The 27,443-nt window shown below is 41.2% G+C and overlaps 2 protein-coding genes across 3 annotated transcripts; one reads left to right on the top strand and one right to left on the bottom strand.

The window, feature by feature from the left end:
* Positions 1 to 5,767: 5,767 nt before the first annotated feature.
* Positions 5,768 to 6,217, bottom strand: LOC138909729 (uncharacterized). The gene has a single exon (XM_070200942.1). It carries the CDS (start codon positions 6,215 to 6,217, stop codon positions 5,768 to 5,770), a length of 450 nt encoding a protein of 149 aa, XP_070057043.1.
* A 5,220-nt stretch (positions 6,218 to 11,437) lies between these two features.
* LOC104112726 (probable protein phosphatase 2C 14) lies at positions 11,438 to 15,128 on the top strand. Of its 2 annotated transcripts, XM_009622731.3 has the most exons (5): positions 11,442 to 11,892; positions 12,118 to 12,285; positions 13,472 to 13,642; positions 13,868 to 14,047; positions 14,366 to 15,128. In XM_009622731.3, the coding sequence occupies exons 1-5, from the start codon at positions 11,617 to 11,619 to the stop codon at positions 14,825 to 14,827; spliced, it is 1,257 nt and encodes a 418-aa protein (XP_009621026.1). In that variant the 5' UTR covers positions 11,442 to 11,616; the 3' UTR covers positions 14,828 to 15,128. The 2 variants fall into 2 exon arrangements, with proteins under 2 accessions (XP_018632082.1, XP_009621026.1); XM_018776566.3 differs by lacking the exon at positions 13,472 to 13,642 and having other exon boundaries at positions 11,438 to 11,892.
* Positions 15,129 to 27,443: the final 12,315 nt, after the last annotated feature.

The raw sequence follows: 27,443 nt of genomic DNA, 5'->3' as shown, positions 1-27,443 counted from the left end.
AGACGAAAATGTGTTCACGTCTACAATATCAATTCATTTTCAATAGTTTCATCATTTTTAAAGTCTCAAATGGACAAGTAATACAACCAACAACATAACATAGTTTGTCTTTCCCCAACACCAATACACAACCCACACTATGCCTACGGAGCCTCTATAGATAAAGAAGAGTACAATGATAATACCGGCAACAAGGCCCCGGATATACCTCAAACCGAATACACAAAGTACAAAAGATACATGACCCCGGAATGAAGTGAGGCTCACCAAGTCAGCTGGGAAGAAAGTGTACTGCTATCACTGATCAATATCTCCTCCTGTGGAACCACCTGCATCCATTTAAAGATGCAGCGCCCCCGGCAAAAGGGACGTTAGTACCGTCGAATAGCACTAGTATGTATAACTAAACAGTCTCTCAATAGAATGACAAATAATACAAACAAGATTATCATAATATCAATGAAAGCCTTAATTAACATCAAACCTCAATTTAGGATCAAGATAGTGTTCAAATTGATTCCCATATCTCACATTGGGAGATTTTTAGTATCGATATACCATTGTCTACAATATCATTATTCACAATACCATTATTCATAAAACCAGTACCACCGTACTCTTAGCACGGAGTCCGATCACGACCCGATTAGCTAGGCCATCTCATTAGAGACATCAACCACAATTTCTCTGAATATCAATACCACCGTCTTTAACATGGAGTCCGATCACGACCCGATCGTTTAGGCTATCCATTAGGGACATCAACCACAATTACCATTTTAATTACAATTTCCAGCATAATCACCACCATGTGTGCGGCATGGTGTCCGATCACGACCCGACCGGTTAGGCTGTCTTATTTGAGACATCAACCTTTTTATATCAATCATCGCATTTTGTATTACTTTCACATCTTTTTATTTCATTGGCACTAATGGCCATAATTATAAGATCATTCTTGGCACGTTGGCCATATTCAGTATTTCATGCTCACCTTATCAATTTCAAATATCATTATCATCGTCAACAACAAATACAATTCAAATCAAGGTGTGTAGTACACATGTGAGCAATTTAGAGTCTAAGGCACATAGAGATATTTCACAAAATTTGGCATAATAGCCCTTATTTGAACTTGACTTAAAATCTAAATATTATTAATGCACAACCCATATTTTAACACATCCTCAATTGGTAACATAACATGAAAAAAGCATTTGGGATGCTTGTTGAACATATATCTTTCAACCCAATCTTACTCGGAATAGCCAGTTTCATAATGAATCACTCTGGACTTACATAATTTACATTAATATCGTGGGATTCAATTCTAAGAGAAGAGTTTAGCCAACATACCTCACTTGAGCTTCCTTAAACTCTAAAACATTCCGTAATTATTAGCAACTTCAATCTATTGTAGAAATATAACAAATTGAATCAAAATTTGGAAGATGATCATGGTTCTAGCTCACTTGAGCATTTTATCAAACACTAGGTGTGCATAAGGTTTCAATGTCCTTTTTATGAAGGATTCCATCGTCCCACAACCCAATCTTTACCATTTTTAGCTCAACAATCTTCCTACACCCTTTGATAACACATGCCTGTAAAATAAACAACTCTCATGCCCAAATATTATCTTGCTAGCTACCCATTTTCAGAAGATTTTAAAATTAGGGTTTAGGGTGTAGAATCTTACCTCTAGGATGAAGACCTAGTGAGCTTCCCTTCTTAATCTTTCAAAACTTTGCAAGAATTGAAGAATACCTTCTCACTCTAGGGCACTCTCTCTCACTCTAGAATATTAGATTATGTCTCAAAAATGGCCCAAAGAGTGTATTTAACGAAATAGGATCGGATTTTATAAACCTCAAAATGGAACTCCGGAACAAGGTATGCGATCGCATAACCGATATGTGAACCGCATATCTGTCACATAATTGCTTACAAAACAGCCAAAAGAACTGCATGTGCATGCGGTCACTATGCGGTCCGCATAACTATTATGCGGTCGCATAATGGACCGCATAACAGTTATGCGGTCCCATGGTCAACCACATAGTTGCTTCCAACTGACCCAATTAACTGCCTCACTCTGCGGCCATTATGCGGTCCGCAGAGTGGTTCTGCGGTCGCATAATGGACCACAGAAATGCACTTTTCTGCCAAAAAATTTTCTTTACTTTCCGGTGCATTGTTCAATCCAATCTTTACAATCCTCAAACACGTAAGCCTAGTCCGGCACCATGAAACATTATTTTCTTTGCAAATTTTACCAGACTTTACACTTAAGTACTTTGAAATTTTTCGGGGTGTTACATTCTCCCCCGCTTAGGATCATTCGTCCTCGAATGAGGGTAAAAATCTGTCATTAGTATGCAACTCAGTTTGTTTCATACCACTTTCGAGCAACCCCAAATTTGACTAACTCTCAAAATTTTCAAAAATTTCGCCAGAGTTTTCGTTGTAACTAGGCCTATCCACCTGTCAGAGAGCCCCAGAAACACATCCTAACAACATATACGTATACCAACGACGTAACATAATACAAAACAGCACCAAATGTGGTCTCATAAGCAATATATATCTAGAAAGAAACACCCTTAATGCTAATTGTTCCTAGATCACAACTTTAAATACATGGTCATTCAAACAAATAAGGATACTTTTTCTTCATTTCTTCCTCGGCCTCCCAAGTAGCCTCTTCAACCTGTTGGTTTTGCCACAACACTTTCACGGAGGAAATTTCTTTATTTCTCAATTTTTGAACTTGCCGATCAATAATAGAAACCGGAATCTCTTCGTAAGTCAATTTGTCATTTACCTCAATAGTCTCAACCGGAACAATTAGTGTCGGATCTCCAACTACTTTCTTCAATATAGATACATGAAACACCGGGTGTACTAATGACATCTCAGGTGGTAGCTCAAGCTTGTACGCCACCTCACCGATCCTCTGAATGATTTTGTACGGTCCGACATTCCTCGAACTCAATTTCCCTTTCTTAACAAATCGCATTACACCCTTCATGGGGAAAACTTTCAAGAATACCCAATCATCTTCTTTGAACTCCAAATCCCTACGACGAACATCCGAATAGGATTTTTGATGACTCTGAGCAGTCTTCAACCGCTCCTTAATGATTTTAACTTTTTCCATGGCATGATGCACGAGGTCTGGCCGTATCAACTCTGCTTCCCCAATTTCGAACCACCCAATGGAGAGATCTACATCTCCTACCATATAAAGCCTCGAACGGTGCCATTTGAATGCTAGCGTGATAGCTATTATTGTAGAAAAATTCTATGAGTGGTAAATAATCATCCCAACTACCTTTGAAGTCTATAACGCAAGCACGCAACATATCCTCAAGCGTCTGAATAGTCCGCTCTGCCTGCCCGTCAGTCTACGGGTGAAAAGTTGTACTAAGATTCACCTGAGTACCCAAACCTTGGTGAAATTTCTTCCAAAAATTAGCAATGAATTGTGCTCCCCGATCAGAAATGATAGAAACTGGGGTGCCAGGCAACCTGACTATTTCTTTGATATACAGTTGAGCATACTGCTCCGCTGTGTCGGTAGACTTAACCGGCAAAAAGTGTGCTGATTTCGTGAGTCGATCCACAATCACCCAAATTGAGTCAAACTTGCGCGGAGTGCGCGGTAATCCTACCATAAAGTCCATATTAATCATTTCCCATTTCCACATTAGAATTTTTATGTTCTGTGCCAACCCATCGGGCCTTTGGTGTTCGGCCTTCACTTGCTGACAATTTGAACATCTTGCCACAAAATCCACCACATTCCTCTTCATATCATTCTACCAGTAGACTTCCTTAAGATCATGATACATTTTCGTAGAACCTGGGTGCACGGAATACCTAGAAATGTGAGCTTCAGTCATAATTCTTTCCTGGAGACCATCCACATTTGGAACACAGAGTCGCCCTTGGTACCTTAGTGTACCATCATCCATGCCAAGAGAAAAGGCCATGGTCTTATGTTTATGAATCCCCTATTTCAACTGCACCAATAATGGATTGTTGTATTATTTCTCTTTGACTTTCACAACAAGCGATGATTCAGCCCTATTTTGCACAATTACCCCTCCTTCACTAGAGTCCACAAGACGAACTCCCAAACTAGCTAATCTGTAAACTTCCTTGGCTAGTGGCCTCTGATATGCCTCTAAGTGAGCCAAACTACCCATAGATTTCTGGCTAAGAGCATCAGCCACAACATTGGCCTTTCCCGGATAATATAGAATATCAATGTCGTAGTCCTTGAGTAACTCAAGCCATCTTCTCTGCCTCAGATTCAATTCCTTCTGCTTGAAAATATATTGAAGGCTTTTATGGTCCGTGAATATATCAACATGGACCCCATATAAATAATGATGCCAAATTTTTAATGCAAATACCACTGTCGCAAGTTCTAAATCATGTGTTGGATAGTTCTTTTCATAATTCTTTAGTTGCCTAGAAGCATAAGCTATCACCTTCCCATGTTGCATTAATACACACCCAAGCCCGATTCTTAAAAAATCACAATATACTACAAATCCATCTATACCCTCTGGTAGAGTCAACACCGGCGCCGTAGTCAATCTTGCTTTCAATTCCTGGAAACTCTTTTCACAAGCATTTGACCATTGGAATTTAATTTCCTTCTGCGTCAATTTATTCAATGGAGAGGCAAGAGTAGAAAACCCCTCAACAAACTTTCTGTAATATCTAGCTAAGCCTAAGAAACTACGAATTTCTGTTGGAGTTGTAGGGCTCGGCCAATTCTTCACAGCTGAAATTTTCTGAGGATCAACCTTAATTCCTTCACTAGAAACTACATGACCCAAGAATATAACCGATTCCAGCCAAAATTCACACTTTAAAAACTTTGCATATAACTGGTACTAATATAGGGTTTGCAGAACTACCCTGAGATGATCAGCATGGTCCTCCTGACTTCGTGAATATATAAGAATATCGTCAATGAATACTATCACAAAGGAGTCAAGGAATGGCTTAAAAACTCGATTCATAAGATCCATGAAGGCTGCTGGGCATTTGTTAGCCCAAAAGACATCACCAGAAATTCAAAATGCCCATACTGGGTCCTAAAAGCTGTTTACGGAATATCCTGCTCCCTGATCTTCAATTGGTGATACCCGGATCGTAAATCAATTTTGGAGAAGTACCTAGCACCTTATAATTGGTCAAACAAGTCATCTATCCTTGGCAGTGGGTACTTATTTTTGATTGTTACCTTATTATGCTGCCGATAGTCAATACACATTCTCAGTGACCCATCTTTCTTTCTTACAAAAAGGACCGGTGCGCCCCAAGGTGACACACTCGGCCAGATGAAACCCTTTTCTAACAAATCTCTTAATTGTTCCTTTAGCTCCTTCAACTCTGCCAGTGCCATTCTGTAGAGTGGAATAGATATAGGATGTGTGTCTGGCATCACATCAATCCCAAAATCAATCTCCCTATCTGGTGGAATCCCATAGAGTTTATCCGAAAAGACTCCCGGAAATTTATTCACAACAGGCACGGACTCAAGTGTAGGTGCCTCGGCATTGGTGTCCGTAACCCGGACCAAATGGTAAATACATCCCTTGTTGATTATCTTTGTGGCCTTAAGGTAAGAAATAAACCTACCCTTCAGCACTACATCATCACCCTTCCACTCAATAACTGGCTCATTTTGAAATTCGAACCTAACAGTTCTGGTTCGGCAATCAAGCTTGGCAAAACATGAATAAAGCTAATCCATCCCCATTATCACATCAAAATCGACCATTCTCAATTCAATAAGATCGGCCACGGTGTCCCGACCACGTAACGTGACAACGCAATCCCTATAAACCCATGCGGCCAAAATAGACTCACCAACCGGAGTAGATATAGAGAACGCCTTATAAAGATGTTCTGGTTCTATCCCAAATTCCATAGCAACATAAGGTATGACATATGACAAAGTGGAACCGGGATCAATAAGAGCATATACATTATGAGATTGGATGGTTAATATACCTGTGACAACATCTGGAGAAGCCTCTGAATTCTGGCGACCCCTCATAGCATAGAAACGGCCAGATCCTCCCGAACTCTGTGCTCCACCCCTAGCTGTACCACGCCCTATGGGTATTGGAGTGCCTCGAGCTGGAGGAGGTGTTGCGGATGTAGTAGCTGCAGAATTTGCTGGTTGTGCCATGCCCCTGCCCGTACCCTGGTGGGACGAACGACAATCCCTCTGAATATGACCCCTCAATCAGCATTCGTAGCATATGGGTAAGTCTATGTAGCATATTCCTAGGTGCATCTTTCCACACCTAGGGCATGGGGGCTTCCTCTGCTGCTGGAATCTACCACCATGATGACCCTGCTGATTGGATCCCCTGTTGCCCTGACTAAGCCTGAAATGGCTCCACTGCTGCTGCTGACTAGGCCCTGGTGGTAGTGCACTAGCCGAAAACTGAGCAAAGGACTGTGATGGCCCGGAAGACCATCCTATGAATGTTGACTTGCCACCACCTGAAGAACCACCAAAGTTGCCCATAGACCGGGCCTTATTACCCTCTCGCTCCATTCTGTTCCTTAATTTCCGGGTCTCTGTGGCTTGAGCGAATGCCACCATCTTTCCATAGTTCATATCAGAATTCAAGGCAACTGTAGCAGCCTCATTAATTACCAAGGGACTAAGGCCCTGCACAAAGCGGCGCACTCTAGCCTCCATAGTGCGCAACATGTAAATAGCATATTTAGACAGGTACGCGAATCTCATATAGTAATCCCACACACTCAGGCTACTTTGCCTCAAGTTCTCAAACTCAACAGCACGGGCTGCCTTAGTCTCGGCAGGCAAGAAATGATCAATGAAGGCATCGGCAAACTCACCCCACCTCGCCGAAGAGCTCCCTTCTTCACGGGACTCCTCCCATAGTTCAAACCAAGAATATGCCACCTCTTTCAGGCGGTAGAAGGCCAATTCCACTGCCTCTGTTTTAGTAGCACGCATAACTCTGAGAGTCTTATGCATCTCATCAATGAAATATTGTGGATCTTCCTCTGGGTTAGTACCCGTGAACACTGGAGGATCCAATTGGAGAAACATGTTCACCCTGGAACCAGTAGAATCCCCTGGGTCTGGGAAGCCACTATTTGATCCAACATCTGTATGGCTCCTCTAAGATCAATATCAGAAACACCAGAATCAGAAGCTGGAACTGGAGGTGGAACTGGTATATCAGTTGGAGGGACCGTTGCACCCTCAATAGGTGTAGGGATAGGTACGGTCTAATCAGCTGTAGTAGAGTGAGGCAGTGTAGTAACTGGAGGAATATTCTCACTCCTCGGGTGCTCACCTGCATCATCAATTATACGATCAACTGTCACTCCTGGGGTGACATTGGCTCTTTGGCCAGTTCTTGCCTTCTTCTTAGCCGCCATGTACTGAAAATTAGAGCAACTCAGGAGTTAAAGGAGGAACAATCATACAACCAGCTTTATCGCACGATCAAGAACATGAAAGAAGGGTATTATTCCTAAATGTCAATGTAGCATCCTAATTATAGATGTGGTCGACAACACACCGATAATAAGGACTCTACTAGACATGGCTCCGAGACATCCTAGGACACTTTAAAAACTTAGGCTCTGATACCAAGTTTGTCACACCCCAAAACCGAGGAGCGCAACCGGCGCTCAACCGAGTGAACCCGACCGAGCAAGCCTGTTAGATTTCATTCTACCCAACTCATCCACGAATAGAGATAATACATATTATCATTAATTAGACGAAAATGTATTCACGTCTACAATACCAATTCATTTCCAATAGTTTCATCATTTGTAAAGTCTCAAATGGACAAGTAATACAACCACAACATAATATAGTTTCTCTTTTCCCAGCACCAATACACAACCCACACTATGTCTACGGAGCCTCTATAGATAAAGAAGAGTATAATGATAATGCCAGCAACAAGACCCCGGCTATATCTCAAACCGAATACACAAAGTACAAAAGATACATGACCTCAGAATGAAGTGGGGCTCACCAAGTCAGCTGGGAAGAAGGTGTACTACTATCACTGATCAATATCTCCTGTTGTGGAACCACCTGCATCCATTTAAAGATGCAGCATCCCCGGCAAAAGGGACGTTAGTACCGTCGAATAACACTAGTATGTATAACTAAACAGTCTCTCAATATAATGACAAATAATACAAACAAGATTATCATAATATCAATGAAAGCCTTAATTAAAATTAAACCTCAATTTAGGATCAAGAAAGTGTTTAAATTGATTCCCATATCTCACATTGGGAGATTTTTAGTATCGATATACCATTGTCCACAATACCATTATTCACAATACCATTATTCACAAAACCAGTACCACTGTACTCTTAGCATGGAGTCCGATCACGACCCGATCAGCTAGGCCATCTCATTAGAGACATCAACCATAATTTCTCTCAATATCAATACCACCGTCTTTAACACGGAGTCCGATCCCGACCCGATCGGCTAGGCTATCCATTAGGGACATCAACCACAATTACAATTTCCAGCACAATCACCACCATGTATGCGATATGGTGTCCGATCACGACCCGACCGGTTAGGCTGTCTTATTTGAGACATCAACCTTTTTATATCAATCATCGCATTTCGTATTACTTTCACATCTTTTCATTTCATTGGCACTAATGGCCATAATTATAAGATCATTCTTGGCACGTTGGCCATATTCAGTATTTCATGCTCACTTTATCAATTTCAAATATCATTGTCATCGTCAACAATAAATACAATTCAAATCAAGGTGTGTAGTACACATGTGAGAGATTTAGAGTCTAAGGCACATAGAGATATTTCACAAAATTTGGCATAATAGCCTTCATTTGAACTTGACTTAAAGTCTAAACATTATTAATGCACAGCCCATATTTTAACACATCCTCAATTGGTAACATAACATGAATAAAGCATTTGGGATGCTTGTTGAATATATATCTTTCAACCTAATCTTACTCGGAATAGCCAGTTTCATAATGAATCACTCGGGACTTACATAATTTACATTAATATCGTGGGATTCAATTCTAAGAGAAGAGTTTAGCCAACATACCTCACTTGAGCTTCCTTAAACTCTAAAACGTTCTAGAATTCTTAGCAACTTCAATCTATTGTAGAAATATAACAAATTGAATCAAAATTTGGAAGATGATCATGGTTCTAGCTCACTTGAGCATTTTATCAAACACTAGGTGTGCATAAGGTTTCAATGCCATTTTTATGAAGGATTCAATCGTCCCACAATCCAATATTTACCATTTTTAGCTCAACAATCTTCCTACACCCTTTGATAACACATGCATGTAAAATAAATAACTCTCATGCCCAAATATTATCTTGCTAGTTACCCATTTTCAGAAGATTTCGAAATTAGGGTTTAGGGTGTAGAATCTTACCTCTAGGATGAACACCTAGTGTGCTTCCCTTCTAAATCTTCCAAAACTTGAGCAAGAATTGAAGAAAAATTATTGAAGAACACCTTCTCACTCTAGGGCACTCTCTCTCACTCTAGAATATTAGATTATGTCTCAAAAATGGCCCAAAGAGTGTATTTAACGAAATAGGGTTGGGTTTTAAAAACCCAAAAATGAAGCTCCGGAACAAGGTATGCGGGTTACAAAATAGCCAAAATAACTGTCTGTGCATGCGGTCACTATGCGGTCCGCATAACTATTATGCGGACTATAATGCACCGCATAATAGTTATGCGGTCGCATGGTCGACCGCATAGTTGCTTCCAACTGACCCAATTAACTGCCTCACTCTGCGGCCATTATGCGGTCCGCAGAGTGGTTCTGCGGTCGCATAATGGACCGCAGAAATGTACTTTTCCGCCAAAAATTTTCCTTTACTTTCCGGTGCATTGTTCAACCCAATCTTTACAATCCTCAAACATGTAAGCCTAGTCCGGCACCATGAAATATTATTTTCTTTGCAAATTTTACCAGGCTTTACACTTAAGTACTTCAAAATTTTCCGTGGTGTTACACCTGTTAAGCCAAAATTAGTCCGCAACTTATTCGAAACTCACCCGAGCCTCTCGGGATCCAATCGAAACATCCACACAAGTGTAACAACATCATACAAACTCGCTTGCAAGCTCAAATTATCAAAATAATATCATTAATCAAAGATCATTCATAAACTCAAGATTTTCAAATGTTCTTAAACTCAAATTTCTAACTTTCGACTAGAAGCGCCGAAATAACCTCAGGTCACCTGAGACCCGAACCAATCTTGCGTACAAGTCCAAGATGATCATACGAAGCTAATAGAACCATCAAATTGCCAATCCAGAGTCGTTTATATAAAGGTCAACTATTGGTCAACTCCAACAACTTAAAACTTTCGAAATGAGAATTCTCCTTCCAAAACTCCCCGAACCTCCCGGAAACCAAAACCAACGATGCACGCAAGTCACAGAACATCAAATGAACCTTTTCGAATCCTCAATTCGCAGGATGGAGTGCTAGAACTCAAAACAACCTGTCGGGTCATTTGTATTGGGCTACAACTTGAAAAGGTCACAACCTTGGAGAAGAAGAGTCTCAGCCGCATATTCTTCATATTTTTATTCATTCATTTTCTAGTATTATCGCATGTAATATATCACATAGTGTGTTATAAACTCTGTGATGATCATAGAGTATTTGGATCTTTCTAGTTCGTACATTTTACATTCTTATTAGTATTAGAGGTTTGCATGCCTCAATAAGAATTATAAGGTAAGGTCTAGCTCAGTAATTGATGTCCATCTATTTTGCCGCAGGGAGATACCCCATTTGGATAAGAGATCATTCGACCTCGCGAGGCCCTCATGAGATGTTGGAAGAGCTTAGGAATGATCATCTTGCCAAGGCAATAGATGACACACTATTGTTGCTTTTGCCCCCTTATACTTTTCCCTTTGTGGTTATTTTTATTAATTAATAAAATTACCTTTATTACAATATTTTTTTAGTCTTGATTATTATTTTTATGCGAATTTTATTATCTACCAGATTACTCAATCCACAGTTATAGTTAAATCTCATGATGAGAAGGGAAATTGACAATAGAGACGGAAATATTCACAATTTTTACTGTCCTAACCTTCCGTATTTCTTTCTTTTATTCCTTTTTTCCCTTTTTCTTTTATGCTTTTCATATTTCTAATTTATCAAAGTGGATAAGAATTCATGCAATTAAAGTAAAAAAGCTTTATAATTACACCTCACATGGAGTAATAAATTTTAATAAGAAAAGAATCGAATTCATATGTATTACGTGTGACAAAAAAGTTTTCAAATTAGAAAATCTCCCCCCCCCCCCCCCCCCCCCCGAAAAACAACTCACCCCCTCTCCTGCCCCAACGGCTCTGAAACAAAGTCTAACAGTTAAACTGCTTCTAATTCTGCTTTGAACGACTTTGTCATTCTCTCTCTAACGGTACAAATAATCCACCCACATTCCTAGCCTTTGGAGCCACCTTCATTCTGATTTATTTCGAAGTCTCGGTTCAACTTTATTCACAGAGTTTCACAATCAAAATGCAGAAACGCATTTCAACATCCACAGTAATGAATGACAAAGCCACTACTGATGAGAATCAAAACATGAATGCTGATTCTTTCTGTTCTTTGAAACGGAAAAGACCCCCCAAGATTGAGATCCCCAGTTTGTTGTGTGAGATTCGAGTGAATTCAGAGCCGTGTTTCAAGAATGATTGCTTCAGTGGTCATGGGGTCGGCCTTTTCTGCCGCAAAGGCAAGAAAACCATCATGGAGGATACCTACAAAATAATTTCTACTTCAAATGGCAAAAGGGTAACTAAAAAATGCTTCATTTATTAATTTGATGATTAATTATGAAATGGTTTCAAGTTTCTTTTTTTCGTGGTTCTTGAAAGACTTGGAATTTTCTAAATAGAGCGACTTGGACCGTGGGAATTCATATAGCCGATCCCAATTTGATTGGGTTTGAGGCATTGTCATTGTTGTTGTTGCGAGAATTGAATTTTTGTAGTTCTTGAATTGCTCTTGAAAATGTAGGGGTTTTTTGGGGTATATGATGGACACGGAGGGCGAAAAGCTGCAGAATTTGTGGCAGAAAATTTACACTCGTATGTATTTGAAATGCTTGACAATGGTTCCAGCGCGACGAGAGAAAAAGCTATTGAGGCTGCTTATTTGAAAACTGATCAGCGGTTTTTGAAACAGGTAACGAGAAATTTTGATTACCCTCTTGTTTCTTGCTTTTTTCATTGGCTTTTAAACATACATTTCTCGCTCCTTTTAGTGAACAAAATAAGAACAACTTTCCGGAATTTCTATATTGGAATTGTTGCAAATTTGGATCTTTGTTTTTTTTTACTTTTCTTAGCTGGGTAGATGTAGTACCAATATCAGAGATCCATAACAGTTGATTAAGAGAAATTAGGATTTTAAAAGTTTGAGTAATCAGAAACAGGCTAGCCGAGCGTCTATCGGAAATAACTTTTGTGCCCTTCGAGGGCTAGGGGTAAGGCTGCGTACATTTTAGCCTCCCAGACCCCACTTGTGGGAAATTACTGGATTTGTTGTTGTTGTTGTTGAGCAATCAGAATAAGAATACAACAACAACAACCACAACGACCTAGTAAAATCCCACTAGTGGGGTTTAGGGAAGATAGTGTGTATGCAGACCTTTCCCCTACCCTGAGGGAATAGAGAGCTTATTTCCGATAGACCCTCGGCTCAAGAGGACGAAAAGAGACAATATATCAGTACCATCAACAGAAACCAAAGGAATAATAACAGCATCATAAAAGCCAGAAAATAGATGAAAACAATAGCAATAACAGTAAATAGGCCTGGCACTATAAAACGAAAGAGTAGTGACAATACAACATTAAGCGCTAGCAGTCTAAGACAAAAATCCTATCAGACTAGCAATCAGAATAAGAACGTGGAACCATAATCAGCTCAGATTCTATCAGCCATCTCTTATCTCATTGCAAAGGCAATTGCTTCTCTTGGAGTCAAGATTGCAGATATTCTTGTTATTTGGAGTCTGTTATACTCCTTCCGTTTCAATTTATGTGAACCTATTTTCTTTTTTGTCCGTGCCAAAGAGAATGACCACTTTCCATATTGGGAAAACAATTTCCCTTTATGCAATGATTTATAGCCAAACAAAATAAATGTGTCTCGTCTTACACCACAAGTTCAAAAGTTTTTTCTCTTTTCTTAAAATCCGTGCCCAGTCAAATGGGTTCACATAAATTGAAACGAAGGGAGTATGTTAAGAGTAAAGAGTAAATATATATGTCTTTGTATTAAATTTAGACATTTTTTGTCTATGAGGAGAAGTTTTGTACTGTGTCCTGTTCGTTTAACAATTCTTTACTCACTGAGAATATAACAGGGTTTGGGCAGTGGTGTTTGCTGTGTCACGGCGTTAATTGAAGGAAAGGAGATTATAATTTCAAATTTGGGAGACTGTAGAGCAGTTCTATGTGGCAGTGGAGTTGCTGAAGCCCTCACAAGAGACCATAGAGCTGAGAGGGAGGATGAGCGGAAGAGAATAGAGGATATGGTACATCATATTAGCCTCAGGCTACTTGAAATTAAAGACTATGATATAACATGATATGACGAATTCAATTAAATGCATATAAGAAACCTAAGAGTCTAAACCGGTCAATTTCCACATATAAGGTTGTGTGCACACTCGTCACCTCGCGTACACGTCTTCCACGTGATTTAAATAGTGGGATATGTTGTTGATTATAATTGCTCATTCAGAACTTTTTTGATGTAGGGAGGATATGTTGAACTTCACAGAGGAGGTTGGAGAGTACATGGTGTTCTCTCTGTCTCTAGAAGCATTGGAGATGCTCATTTGAAGGATTGGGTACCAGCTGAACCTGACACCAAAACACTCATTTTGGCACCAGATATGGAATACCTTGTTTTAGCTTCTGATGGTCTTTGGGATGAGGTTAGAAGAGAAAGCATGTATATATTCTGATTGATGAGGAAGCTTTTGCACGAACAATGCGCAGTACTGATTTCTGCTTGAGTTTAAAGCACTTCTAGCAATACATTATCATTCATCTGAGGGCATATAATACAATGATATATCAGATTTCCGGAGTACTTTTTTATGTGACAATTTTATTAATGTGGGGATTTACCAATCTTTGTCATTAGACAATTTGATTACTATGATTTTTGGGTATCCATTAGTAATCTTGTGGTTCTTAGTAAGATTTTTAGCTGAATTATCTTGAATTCATTTGGTTATGTTGTTGTTTAGGTGGGCAATCAGGAGGCTGTGGATATCATAATGCAGTATTGTCCAAGGGAAAAGAGTATGCAACTTCCAGTGTCCACTTTAAATGAAAAGGGAAAGGAATTTTATTGTTTAAGTAAAAGTCCTTCAAAGTTAGGACGAGTTCCCATAATCAAGTCCAACAGAAGGAAAAGTCATTCTCCGTGCTGTAAGAAAACTGTCAACAGCTGGATGGCAAGTGAAGATGAATTTGGCAATGAAAATGAAAGTCCTCCGAAAAAGGCAAGGCGAGTTTCAACAATGAACCAAACAAAGATGAAGATGAAAATTCATTCTCCAAATCAAGAAAACAGTGGTTTGAACAAGAACCAACCATCCAATGCGCTTGTGGCTGCATGCAGAGAACTTGTAAACCTAGCTGTGTCAAGGGGTAGTTCGGATGACATCACTGTAATGATAATCGATCTGAGTCATTTCAAATGCTAGTCGGTCATCCTTAGGAAGTTTCAGTTGCATACCTCAGAAATGCTAGTCGCTTGTGGCTGCATGCAGAGAACTTGTAAACCTAGCCGTGTCAAGGGGTAGTTCGGATGACATCACTGTAATGATAATCGATCTGAGTCATTTCAAATGCTAATCGGTCATCCTTAGGAAGTTTCAGTTGCATACCTCAGAGATTAGCCCTGACAGATTCCTATTGAGTAGGATCCACTGTAATGAAAACAGATGATTCTTTAATTCTTTGAACAATCATGTATGACATAACAAAAACAATATGATTTGTCTAGGATTTGGAGTTACTGCAGTGCTGCAGAGTCTCTGATAATTAAAGCTGAATTAAAGAACGGTTTACAAAAATATACAGGCTTTCCACGACTAGCGATACAAGTTCACAACCATGATTTTGAAGAGAATTTAGCTATTCGAATGCTAGATTTTGGCACAAAGAAGAGTTTGTTCATGGGCAAGTTGTGATTATGAAATTGCGGAATAATATGGGTTGTGTTCTGTTTTGACTGCTTCATATTAGAAGTTCCACTCATACTTCACTTGACATGCCTTCCTTCCAAACCAGAGAGTTAAAACCCAAAAAAGTAGCTCAACCTGCACCTAATTGTCCTGGTGAAGGCATTTCTGTCAAATAGTACTTATGAAACTGCCTTCCTCAGTCCCATGAGTTCGTCTAGAAAATTTTAATATAAAAGAGCTATGAGACAGTAGGTGAAAGAGCTCTTAAATTCAATGGTCAATTCTGGAACAAGCTAAATGTTATGAGACAGTAGGTGAAAGAAAGAGCTTTTACACTATGACCACAAGTAGTTTGGAATGGGTTCTTGAATCTGGCCATTTCATGTCCAAATGTCAATTAAGTGAAAGATTGCAAATAAGAAGTTGCATTTATATTAATATTATAGAAAAGCGCACATCTTGGTGAAATTATTTTAGGTCATACATTGACATAGATAGTTCAAATATAGAAGCTAATGCCAATTTGAAAAGATTGGATCATAGTACCTTGCTTCTTTGTTGACTGATAAGAGAAGATCTCCCCGTATAGACATCAACATAACGATTGAATTTGAAGACAGTTCGTTTCCTAAGCTAAACAATAGTTTCCTTTAACTGAAGGATGAAGTACTTAATACTTTAATCCTTTACTGAAAGTGACAGCCACAACCAAACTAATGAATATGTGCTGCTGTTATAAAAAATAAAGAAAACGTGGTCTATTGTATAAGGTACGCAACAAACTAGATCATCTTATCTTCAACCAAGCTTCATTCCTGCCATTGGCTTGAGAATCTGACTTGTAATACTTCGCTTCTCCTTTACTGACCTTCATTATAATTGAGAGATAAATCAGGCACATGTGCCTTCACTTGTTCAGTGGACGTGTTATGTTTTTAGCTGGAAAAAAGATCATGTTGGACAATATTAAGGTGGGGAAAAAATTACACGCACCTCATTTTTGCACCAAAATAAAAGAAAATGAGTGCAATACACGTCTACATATTAGTAGTATCCTTTTTTTAACTTGATCATGATTAAGTGACAAGCATTCTTACTTTAATTTGTGATTTTTGTGGTCAAATTGATTGGTTTCCACGAATGAACAATTGAGCATAATGGATAGTATTTGGTGCATGTACACTATTGTGACGAACCAAAATCCCAACCTGTCGTGATGGCGCCTAACACACTTCTGTGATTCAAAATCTTAGTTGCTCATGACTTGTACTACAGTCTTTGGAAATAGTTGTATTAAATTTTAGAGTTCTTATTTCAATATTTATTCAATGATTTTGGCTTAGTCTGTGTTACTTATTGGTTGGCTTACCTAGCATGTTGGGTTAGGTGCCATCATGACTTGATGGGATTTTGAGTCGTGACAATTATAAGCGCTGAAATAGCCTAGGGTCACCCGGGACCCAAACCAAATATATGTATATGTCACGACCCCAATTTTCCTCCGTAGGATGTCGTGACGGCACCTAGTCTCTAAGACTAAGTAAGCCTAACAAGTATACGGAATAACTGAAATATTAAGCTAAAACTCAAAACATCAACAACTGTAATAAATAAAATCTGCAACTCAGAGTTTAAACAACTCCCAAATTTGGTAGATATAAGTCACAAGCTCTAAAAAGAAATACTAAATATCTCTATACATCAGAGTCTAATGAGGATAAGGAAATAACATAATAAAGATAGAGGGGGTGCGGACGCTAGCAGATATACCTTGAAGTCTCCACGTACGGACTAGCTCACTAATACCTGGTCTGGTAGGAAGTACCTCGATCTACATAAAAGATGTGCATAAGCGTAGTATGAGTACACCACAACGATACCCAGTAAGTGCCAAGCCTAACCTCGGTAGAGTAGTGACGAGGTCAGGTCAGGGCCCTACTAGAATAATAAAAAAATGAGGCGGAGGATATAATGATATATTGAAATGACACAGAAGTATAACAATAGAAATTCATAGAAGGTAACAACACGAAATCAAAGAAGACAATTACAACACGTAAGGAAGCAAGAATCTTATAAGTTAAGGAACAACAACAACAACAACAATACAACAAAAAGAGGAAAACAACAAGGGCACTCCCAAGGTACCGCCTTGTAGTCCCAAAAGTAAATATCTCACAATGGCACGGCAGAAACCTCGTGCTACAATAACAACCCGCACGGCAGAAACCTCGTGCCACAATAACAATTTGCATGGCAGAAACCCCGTGCTACAATAACAATCTGCACGGCAGAAACCTCGTGCTACAATAACAATCCGCACGGTAGAAACCTCGTGCCACAATAACAATCTGTACGGCATAAACCTCGTGCCATAATAACTATCCACACGAAAGAAACCTCGTGCCACAATAACAATCCGCACGGCAGAAACCTCGTTCCACGACAAAACAGACATCTCAACAATAATCACGAAAACCAACACATAACAAATGAAACAATGATATTACAAGCAAAGAATCCTACAGTTAAAGAATGAATACGGAATCAAGGAAGCAGGTAATTCAACTAAGCATGTTGTACAAATTGCAAATAAAAGATAAGACACGTAGACATGTGAAATTAGGCTAAATATGATGGCTATGCATGCTAGAGTAACTCAATTAAGGAAATAAAATGAAACTACTTAGCAAAAACCGGATTTTTTTATATTTAGTCCGAGTACGCACTCGTCACCTCGCGTACACGGCCTTCACGTATTGCAATTTACCATAACAGTACCAAATCCTAAAGGAAATTCCCCCTCTCCTCCTCCCCCCCCCCCCCCCAAGGTTAGACAAGTCACTTACCTCAAACCTCGCTCAATCAATCACTAAGAAGGCCTTTCCCTCAATTTTTCAACTCCGATCGGCTCGAATCTAGCCAAAATAATTTCATACTATAAATATAACAATAGAAAACTAATTTAAATAATGAAATTACGACTTTAGCAAAGAATTGAAAGATCGCTCCAAAAAGTCGACCCGGGCCCACGTCTCAGAACCCGACCAAAATTACAAAAACCAAATACCCATTCGATATCGAGTCCAACCATACAAGAATTATCCAAATCTGGCCTCACGTGGCCTTTCAAAACCCAAGAATTTGGTCTAAGAACTTTACATCTTTTTCCCCAAATGTTTCAACCCAAAACCTTAATTAGATGAAGAAATCGAAGATAGATTAGTGGGAATTAATCAAAAACAAGTCAAGAATCCTTACTCAAAATCTTGCCTCAATTCGAGCTCTCAAAGTCCCAAAGTGTAAATGATTCCAAACCCTCGATTTTCCCTATTTCTGCCCAGTCAACCGCATCTGCGACCCAAGAATCGCTTCTGCCATGCCGCACCTGTGGAGAAACCATCGCAGGCGTGGAAAGTACTTAAGTCCAGGTCTTTCGCTTTTGCGAATAAGGGCCCGCATCTGCGAGACCGCTTCTGCGGGAATGGGATCGCACTTGCGACCACTGGCGCTTCTGCGCCCCTGCCATCGCAGAAGCGAAGGCGCTTCTGCGGAATATTTCCCATTTCTGCGACCAAGAGCTCGCTTTTGTGAGCCCGCACCTGCGGCCAATCCTCCGCAGGTGCGAAAACAGCAGAACAACCCAGCTTCAGCAGATTTCACAAGTCCCAATTTATTCTGGTTTCAATCCGAATCACACCCAGGGGTCCCGGGACCCCGTCCAAATATACCAACAAGTCCTAAAATATCATACTAAATTAGTCGAGTTTTAAAATCACATCAAACAATGCTAAAAACATGAATTGCGCATTGATTCAAGCCTAATGAATTTTAGAACTTCTAACTTCTACATTCGACGCCGAAACCTATCAAATCAAGTTCGATTGACCTCACATTTTGCACCCAAGTCATAATTGACATTACAGACCTGTTCCAACTTCCGAAATCAAAATCCGACCCCGATATCAAAAAGTTCACTCCCGGTCAAACTTTCCAAAAATATTCCAACTTTCGCCAATTAACGCTGAAATGACCTACGGACATCCAAATCAACATCCGGACACTCTTCTAAGAGCAAAATTACCCTACGGAGCTATTGGAACACTCAAAACTCCATTCCGGAGTCGTCTTTACACAATTCAAACTACGGTCGACCCCTATGACTTAAACTTCCAATTTAGGGACTATGTGTCCCATTTCTCTTTGAAACCAAAAACCAAACCTCCCGGCAAGTTACGTAACCATAGTACAACACAAAGAAGGCAACAAACAGGGGATCAGGGCTAATACACTCAAAACGACTGGCCAGGACGTTATATCCTCCCCCTTTTAAAATAATCTTTCGTCCTCGAACGAGTATAGAGACATACCTGAAGTGGTAAAAAGATGAGGATAGCGGCTGCGCATATCATCCTCGGTCTCCTAAGTCGCCTCCTTGACTGAATGACCCCTCCACTGAACCTTCACTGAAGCAATGCTCTTCGACCTCAACTTTCGAACCTCCCTATCCAAAATGGCCACCGGCTCCTCAACATAAGATAGATCCTTGTCCAACTAGACTGAGCTGAAGTCTAACACATGACACGGATCGCCGTGAAACTTTCGGAGTATGGAAATATGGAACACTGGATGAACTACAGAGAGACTAGGTGGTAGTGCAAGTCTATAAGCCACCTCTCCAACCCTCTTAAGAATCTCAAAAGGCTTGATATACCTAGGGCTCAACTTTCCCTTCTTTCCGAACCTCATAACACCCTTCATGGGCGAAACCCGGAGCAAAACCCGCTCCCCAACCATGAATGCAATGTCGCGAGCCTTCCGGTCTGCATAACTCTTCTATCTGGATTAGGCTGTACGAAGTCGATCCTGAATCAATTTAACCTTTTCCAAAGCATCCTGAACCAAATCTGTACCCAACAGCTTAGCCTCACCCGGCTCAAACCAACCCACTGGAGACCGGCCCTGCCTTCCATATAAGGCCTCATATGGTGCCACCTGAATGCTCGACTGATAATTGTTGTTGTAGGCAAACTCCGCAAGTGGCAAGAACTGATCCCAAGAACCCCCAAAATCCATCACACACGCACGAAGCATATCCTCTAATATCTGAATAGTGTGCTCGTACTGTCCGTCCGTCTGATGGTGAAATGTTGTACTCAACTCCACCCGAGTACCCAACTCATGTTGTGCGGCTCTCCAAAACCGTGATGTAAACTGTGTACCCCGGTCAGAGATGATGGATACTGACACGCCATGAAGCCTGAAAATATCGCGAATGTAAACAGAGACAGCTGCTCTGAAGAATAAGTAGTCGCCACTGGAATGAAATGAGCTGACTTGGTCAATCTATCCACAATCACCCATACTGCATCGAACTTTCTCCAAGTCTGTGGGAGCCCAACAACAAAATCCATAGTGATCCGCTCCCATTTTCACTCTGGAATCTCTAACTTCTGAAGCAATCCACCAGGCCGCTGATGCTCATACTTCACCTGCTGACAATTTAGGCACCGAGCTACATACTCCACTATGTCCTTCTTCATCTGCCTCCACCAATAATGCTGCCTCAAGTCCTGATACATCTTCGCGGCACCTGGATGAATGGAGTGCCGCGAACTATAAGCCTCATGGAGAATCAACTCACGCAAGCCATCTATATTGGGCATACTTAGCCTACCCTAGATCCATAACACACCATCCTCTCCAATAGTGACCTCCTTGGCATCGCTGTGCTGAACCGTTTCCTTAAGAACAAGAAGATGGGGGTCATCATACTGGCGCTCTCTGATACGATTATAAAGAGAAGACCGAGAAACCACACAAGCCAAAACTCGGCTCTCAGAAACATCCAATCTAACAAACTGGTTGGCCAAGGCCTGAATATCCAAGGCTAATGGCCTCTCTGCTACCGGTAGATATGCTAAGCTGCCCAAACTCTCCGCCTTGTAACTCCAGGCACCGGCCACCACATTGGCCTTCCCTGGATGATATAAAATGGTGATATCATAGTCCTTAAGCAACTCTAACCACTTATGCTGCCGCAAGTTAAGATCCTTATGTTTGAACAGATGTTGTAGACTCTGGTGATCGGTATAGACCTCACAAGGGACACAGTACAAATAGTGTCGCCAGATCTTTAAGGCATGAACAATAGTTCCTAGCTCGCGATCGTGGACATGATAGTTCTTCTCATGCACCTTCAGCTATCTAGATGCGTAGGCAATCACCCTACTATCCTGCATCAACACTGCACCGAGACAAATGCGCGACGTATCACAATACACAGTATAAGACCTCGAACCTGTAGGCAATACCAATACCGGGGTTGTAGTAAAAGCAGTCTTGAGCTTTTGAAAGCTCTCCTCACACTCCTCGGTCCACCTGAACAGATCACCCTTCTGGGTTAATCTGGTCAAAGGTGCTGCAATAGATGAGAAACCCTCTATGAATCGACGGTAATACCCCGCCAAGCCAAGAAAACTCCAGATTTCTGTAGCTGAGGATGGTCTAGGCCAACTCTGCACTGCTTCAATCTTCTTCGGATCTACCTTGATCCCCCCACTCAATACTACATGACCCAAAAATGCCACTGAATCAAGCCAGAATTCACACTTCAAAAAATTTTGCATATAACTTCTTTTCTCTCAAGGTCTGAAGTACAGTCCTCAGGTGCTGCTCATGATCCTCCCGTCTCTGGGAGTACACCAGAATATTGTCAATGAACACGATGATGAACGAATCAAGATAGGGCTGAAATACACTATTCATCAAGTGTATAAATATTGTTGGGCTTTGGTCAGTCCAAAAGACATCACAAGGAACTCATAATGACCATACCGAGTCCTGAAAGTAGTCTTTGGGATATCTGCCTCCCGAATCTTCAACTGGTGATAGCCCGAACGCAAGTCAATCTTAGAGAACTCTCTGGCACCCTGAAGTCAAATAGGTCATCAATACATGGCAATGGATACATGTTCTTCACTATAACCTTGTTCAACTAGCGATAATCAATACATATTCGCATAGAACCATCCTTCTTCTTTACAAATAATACAGGAGCACCCCAAGGCGACACACTTGGCCGAATGAATCCCTTATTAAGCAACTCTTGTAACTGTTCCTTTAATTCTTTCAACTCTGTTGGGGCTATACGATATGGTGGAATAGAATTGGATTGAGTGCCCGGTAACAAATCAATACCAAAGTCGATATCTCTATCAGGTAGCATGCCCGGAAGATCTACCAAAAATACATCTGGATAATCCCTCACTGCCGAAACTGACTCAATGGTAGGAGTATCAACACTAACATCCCTCACATATCCCAGATATGCATCACACCCCTTCTCAACCATCCGATGAGCCTTTAGAAATGAGACAACCCTGCTAGTAACATAACCTAAAGTACCTCTCCACTCTAACCGCGGTAGACCTGGCATAGCCAACATCACCGTCTTGGCTTGACAATCAAGGATAGCATGATAGGGCGACAACCAGTCCATGCCCAAAATAACATCAAAATCTACCATACTAAGCAACAATAAATCGACTCTGGTCTTAAAACCACTAAGAACAACCAAACACGACTGATACACACAGTTAACAATAATAGAATCTCCCACGGGTTATAGACACATAGACAGGAGAACTCAAAGAATCATGGGATACACCCAAATACAGAGCAAAATAAGATGACACATAGGAATAAGTGGAGCCTGGATCAAATAAGACTGATGCATCTCTATGACAGACCGGAACAATACCTGTCATGACAGAGTCGGATGCAACTGCCTCCGTCCTAGCAAGAAGGGCATAATATCTGGCCTGGCCTCCCCCTCTAGGGCGACCTCTACCTGCCCGACCTCCACCTCGAGCTGGCTGTGTAGGTGGAGTAGTAGTTGGTGTTGTAACCATAGCCTGAGGACCCGGTGGAGTACGCGGTGCCTGAGTGGTCTGTGGAGGTGCACCCCTCCTGAGTCTAGGCAATCCCTCACCATATGACAAGTGTCACCCCATCAAAACAAGCTCTCAGAGGGCATGGCTGATGTGGCTAGCTCGGGCCTGATCGGCTGGACTGACCGCTAAAAACACCCCGTGCAAGAGGTGCACTAGACAATAGCAGTGCATAATAGGGAGCCTGGGGCTTAGGAGTGGCCGGAGTACCGCTGGCGGCTGGAAGTGCTGAACAAACAGGGTGACTCACATAGCCAATACCCTGACGAGCTGCAGCTGGGGCACGAGTACCACTATATGTGCCAGACTCTCAAGACCTCTTGGCCTCTCTCTCCTCCCTCTCCCGAGTAAGCATACCCTCCAATATCCTAGCAATCCCCACCACCTGCTAGTATGCGATGTCCACCTCCAACTCTCGATCCATGCTAAATCTGATACTGGGTTGAGCCCCTTGATAAATCGATGAACCCGCTCTCGAACAGTAGCAACCAAGGCTGGTGCATGCCTAGCCAAATCACTGAACCGGACCGCATACTCCGACACGGTCATAGAACCCTAGCGCAATTGCTCAAACTCTGCACGCCATGCATATCACATACTCTAGGGAACATACTCCCTCAAGAAAAAATCTGAGAACTGAGTCCAAATGAGTGAAGCTGCCTCGGCTGGACTACCCAACTCATATGCTTGCCACCATTGATAGGCCGCTCCTCTAAGCTGGAATATAGCGAAAGAAGCCCCACTAGACTCCGCAACAACATAGTATGGAGGATACGGTGTCACTCTTCAAGAAAACCCTATGCATCCTCTAACGCCAAGCCACTAAAAGTAGGAGGGTGGTACTTCTTATACCTCTCGAGACAACTTCTCCTCCTCAGAAATTGCTTCCTTAAACTTGGGCTGAACTGGGGCTACCGGCTGTATTTATATGACCTCTAGAACCTGATCGACCTGGACTCGCTGCTCTGGGGTACGGGCGGCGGGAGTCTGTGCTCCTCCCCCGGCCTGAGATGTGGCAGGAGCAAGTGGTATCAACCCTGCCTGAGCCAAAGTGCTGAACATGCTCAGAAACTGGGCGAGAGTCTCCTGGAGGGCTGGTGCAGTAACAGGCATCTCAGGTGCCTGCCCTTCAACTGGAGCAACTGGTGGCTCCTCTATAGCAGCTCGTGCGGGTGCTTTGGCTGCACCATGTGGACGTCCTCGGCCTCTACCGCGGCCTCGGCCTCTCGCGGCTCTAACAGGGAGCGCGGGTGTTTGGTTATCAGATTCAGTTGTACGTGTCCTCACCATCTTTGAGGGAATAAAAAGACAGAAATTTAGAATCTGAAGTCAAAAATTCCGCACAATAAGGAATCAAAGAAGTGAAGCTTTTCCTAACAGTTTCATAGCCTTCCGAAGATAAGCACAGACATCTCTGTATCGATCCTCGAAACTCTACTAAACCTGCTTGTGACTCATAACACCTATGAACCTAGTGCTCTGATACCAACTTGTCTCGACCCCAATTTTTCTCCGTAGGATATCATGACGGTACCTAGCCTCTAAGACTAGGTAAGCCTAACAAGTATGAGGAATAACTTAAATATTAAGCTAAAACTCAAAACATTAACAGCTGTAATAAATAAAATCTGCAACTCAGAGTATAAACAACTCCAAAAACCCGGTAGATATAAGTCACAAGCTCTAAAGAGAAATACTAAATATCTCTATACATCAGAGTCTAATAAGGATAAGAAAACAACATAATAAAGATAGAGGAGGGCTCCGAGGTCTGCAGACGCTGGCAGATACACCTTGAAGTCTCCACGTATGGACTAGCTCACTAATACTTTGTCTGGTAGGAAGTACCTTGATCTGCACAAAAACGATGTGCAGAAGCGTAGTATGAGTACACCACAATGGTACCCAGTAAGTGTCAAGCCTAACCTCGGTAGAGTAGTGACGAGGTCAGGTCAGGGCCCTACTAGAATAATAAGAAAACAAGGCGGAAGATATAATGATATAATGAAATGACAGAGAAATGTAACAATAGAAATTCACATAAGGTAACAACACGGAATCAAACAATATAATTACAACACGTAAAGAAGCAAAAATCTTACAAGTTAAGGAACAACAACAACAACATTACAACAAATAGAGGAAAAGAACAAGGGCACTCCCGAGGTACCGCCTCGTAGTCCCAAAAGTAAATATCTCACAACGGCACGACAGAAACCTCGTGCAAACAATAACAACCACACGACAGAAACCTCATGCTACAATAACAACCCACACGGCAGAACCTCGTGCCATAATAACAATCTGCACAGGAGAAACCTCGTGCCACAATAACAATCTGCATGGCAGAAACCTCGTTCCACAATAACAATCCGCACGACAAATACCTCGTGCCATAATAACAATCCGCACGGCAAAAACCTCGTGCCACGACCAAACAGTCACCTCAACAATAATCACGAAAAACAACACGTAACAAATGACACAATGATATTACAAACAAAGAATCCTACAGTTAAAGAACGAATACGGAATCAAGGAAGCAGGTAATTCAACTAAGCATGTTGTACAAATTGAAAATAAGAGATAAGACACGTAGACATGTGAAATTAGGCTAAACATGATGGCTACACATGCTAGAGTAACTAAATTAAGGAAATAAAAGGAAACTAATTAGCAAAAATCCAGATTTTTTTACATTTAGCCCGAGTACGCACTCATCACCTCGCGTACACAGCCTTCACGTATTGAAATTTACCATAACAATACCAAATCCTAAGGCGAATTTTCCCCACACAAGGTTAGACAAGTCACATACCTCAAACCTCGCTCAATCGATCAATAAGAAGGCATTTTCCTTGATTTTTCAACTCCGACTGGCTCGAATCTAGCCAAAACAATTTCATACTATAAATATAACTATAGAAAACTAATTTAAATAATGAAATTATGACTTTAGCAAAGAATTGAAAGATCGCTTCAAAAATTCGACCCGGGCCCACGTCTCGGAACTCGATCAAAATTACAAAAACCGAACACCTATTCGATATCGAGTCCAACCATACAAGAATTATCTAAATCCGACCTCATTTGACCTTTCAAAACCCAAGAATTTGGTCTAAGAACTTTACACCTTTTTCCCCAAAATGTTCAACCCAAAACTTTAATTAGATGAAGAAATCGAAGATAGATTAGTGGGAATTAATCAAAAACAAGTCAAGAATCCTTATCCAAATGTTTCCTTAGAAAATCCCGCAAACTCTTGCCTCAATCCGAGCTCTCAAAGTCTCAAAGTGAAAAAGAAATCAAACCCTCGACTTTCCCTATTTCTACCCAGTCAAACCACATTTGCGGCCCAAGAATCGCTTCTGCGATGCCGCACCTGCGGAGAAACCATCGCAGGCATGGAAAGCACTTAAGTCCAGGGCTTCCGCTTCTGCGGATAAGGGCCCGCATCTGCGAGACCGCTTCTGCGGGAATGGGATCGCACCTACGACCATTGGCGCTTCTGCGCCCCTGCCATCGCAGAAGCGAAGGCGCTTCTGCGGAATATTTTCCGCTTCTGCGACCACTGCTAGGCATGACCAAACTCACTTCTGCAACCAAGAGCTCGCTTTTGCGATCCCGCACCTGCGGCCAATCCTCCGCAGGTGCAAAAACACCTGAACAACCAATCTTCAGCAGATTTGTTCCGGTTTCAATTCGAATCACATCCAGGGCCCCGTCCGAATATACCAACAAGTCCTAAACTACAGTACAAAAAGCAAACACAAAGAAGGCAACAAACATGGGGTCTGAGCTAATACACTCAAAACGACCAGCTGGGTCGTTACAGTATAAGTCCAAAATCATCATACGAACCTACTGAATCGTCAAATCACCGATTCGATGTCGTTTACCAAGAATACTAATCGTGGTCAACTTCAACAACATTAAGACTCTAGAATTAGAATTTCTCTACCAAAACATATCTAAACTTTCCGAAAACCAAAATAAATCATGCACACAAGTCATAAAATATCAAATAAAATTATTTAAGGTCTCATATGATAAAATGAAAAACTAGAACACGAAACGACATATCGAGTCCTTACACCTTCATTCGTTTATCCACCTTTTACGCTCTCGAGTGAGCTTTAATAAAGGCATCTGCAAGTTTAGCAAATGAATAAATTGAATTT

This window comes from Nicotiana tomentosiformis, chromosome 4 (genome assembly GCF_000390325.3).
Source record: "Nicotiana tomentosiformis chromosome 4, ASM39032v3, whole genome shotgun sequence".
NCBI classification, from domain to species: domain Eukaryota; kingdom Viridiplantae; phylum Streptophyta; class Magnoliopsida; order Solanales; family Solanaceae; genus Nicotiana; species Nicotiana tomentosiformis.
The sequence above is the reverse complement of the archived record's forward strand: the minus strand, read 5'-3'. Positions and strand labels throughout refer to the sequence as shown.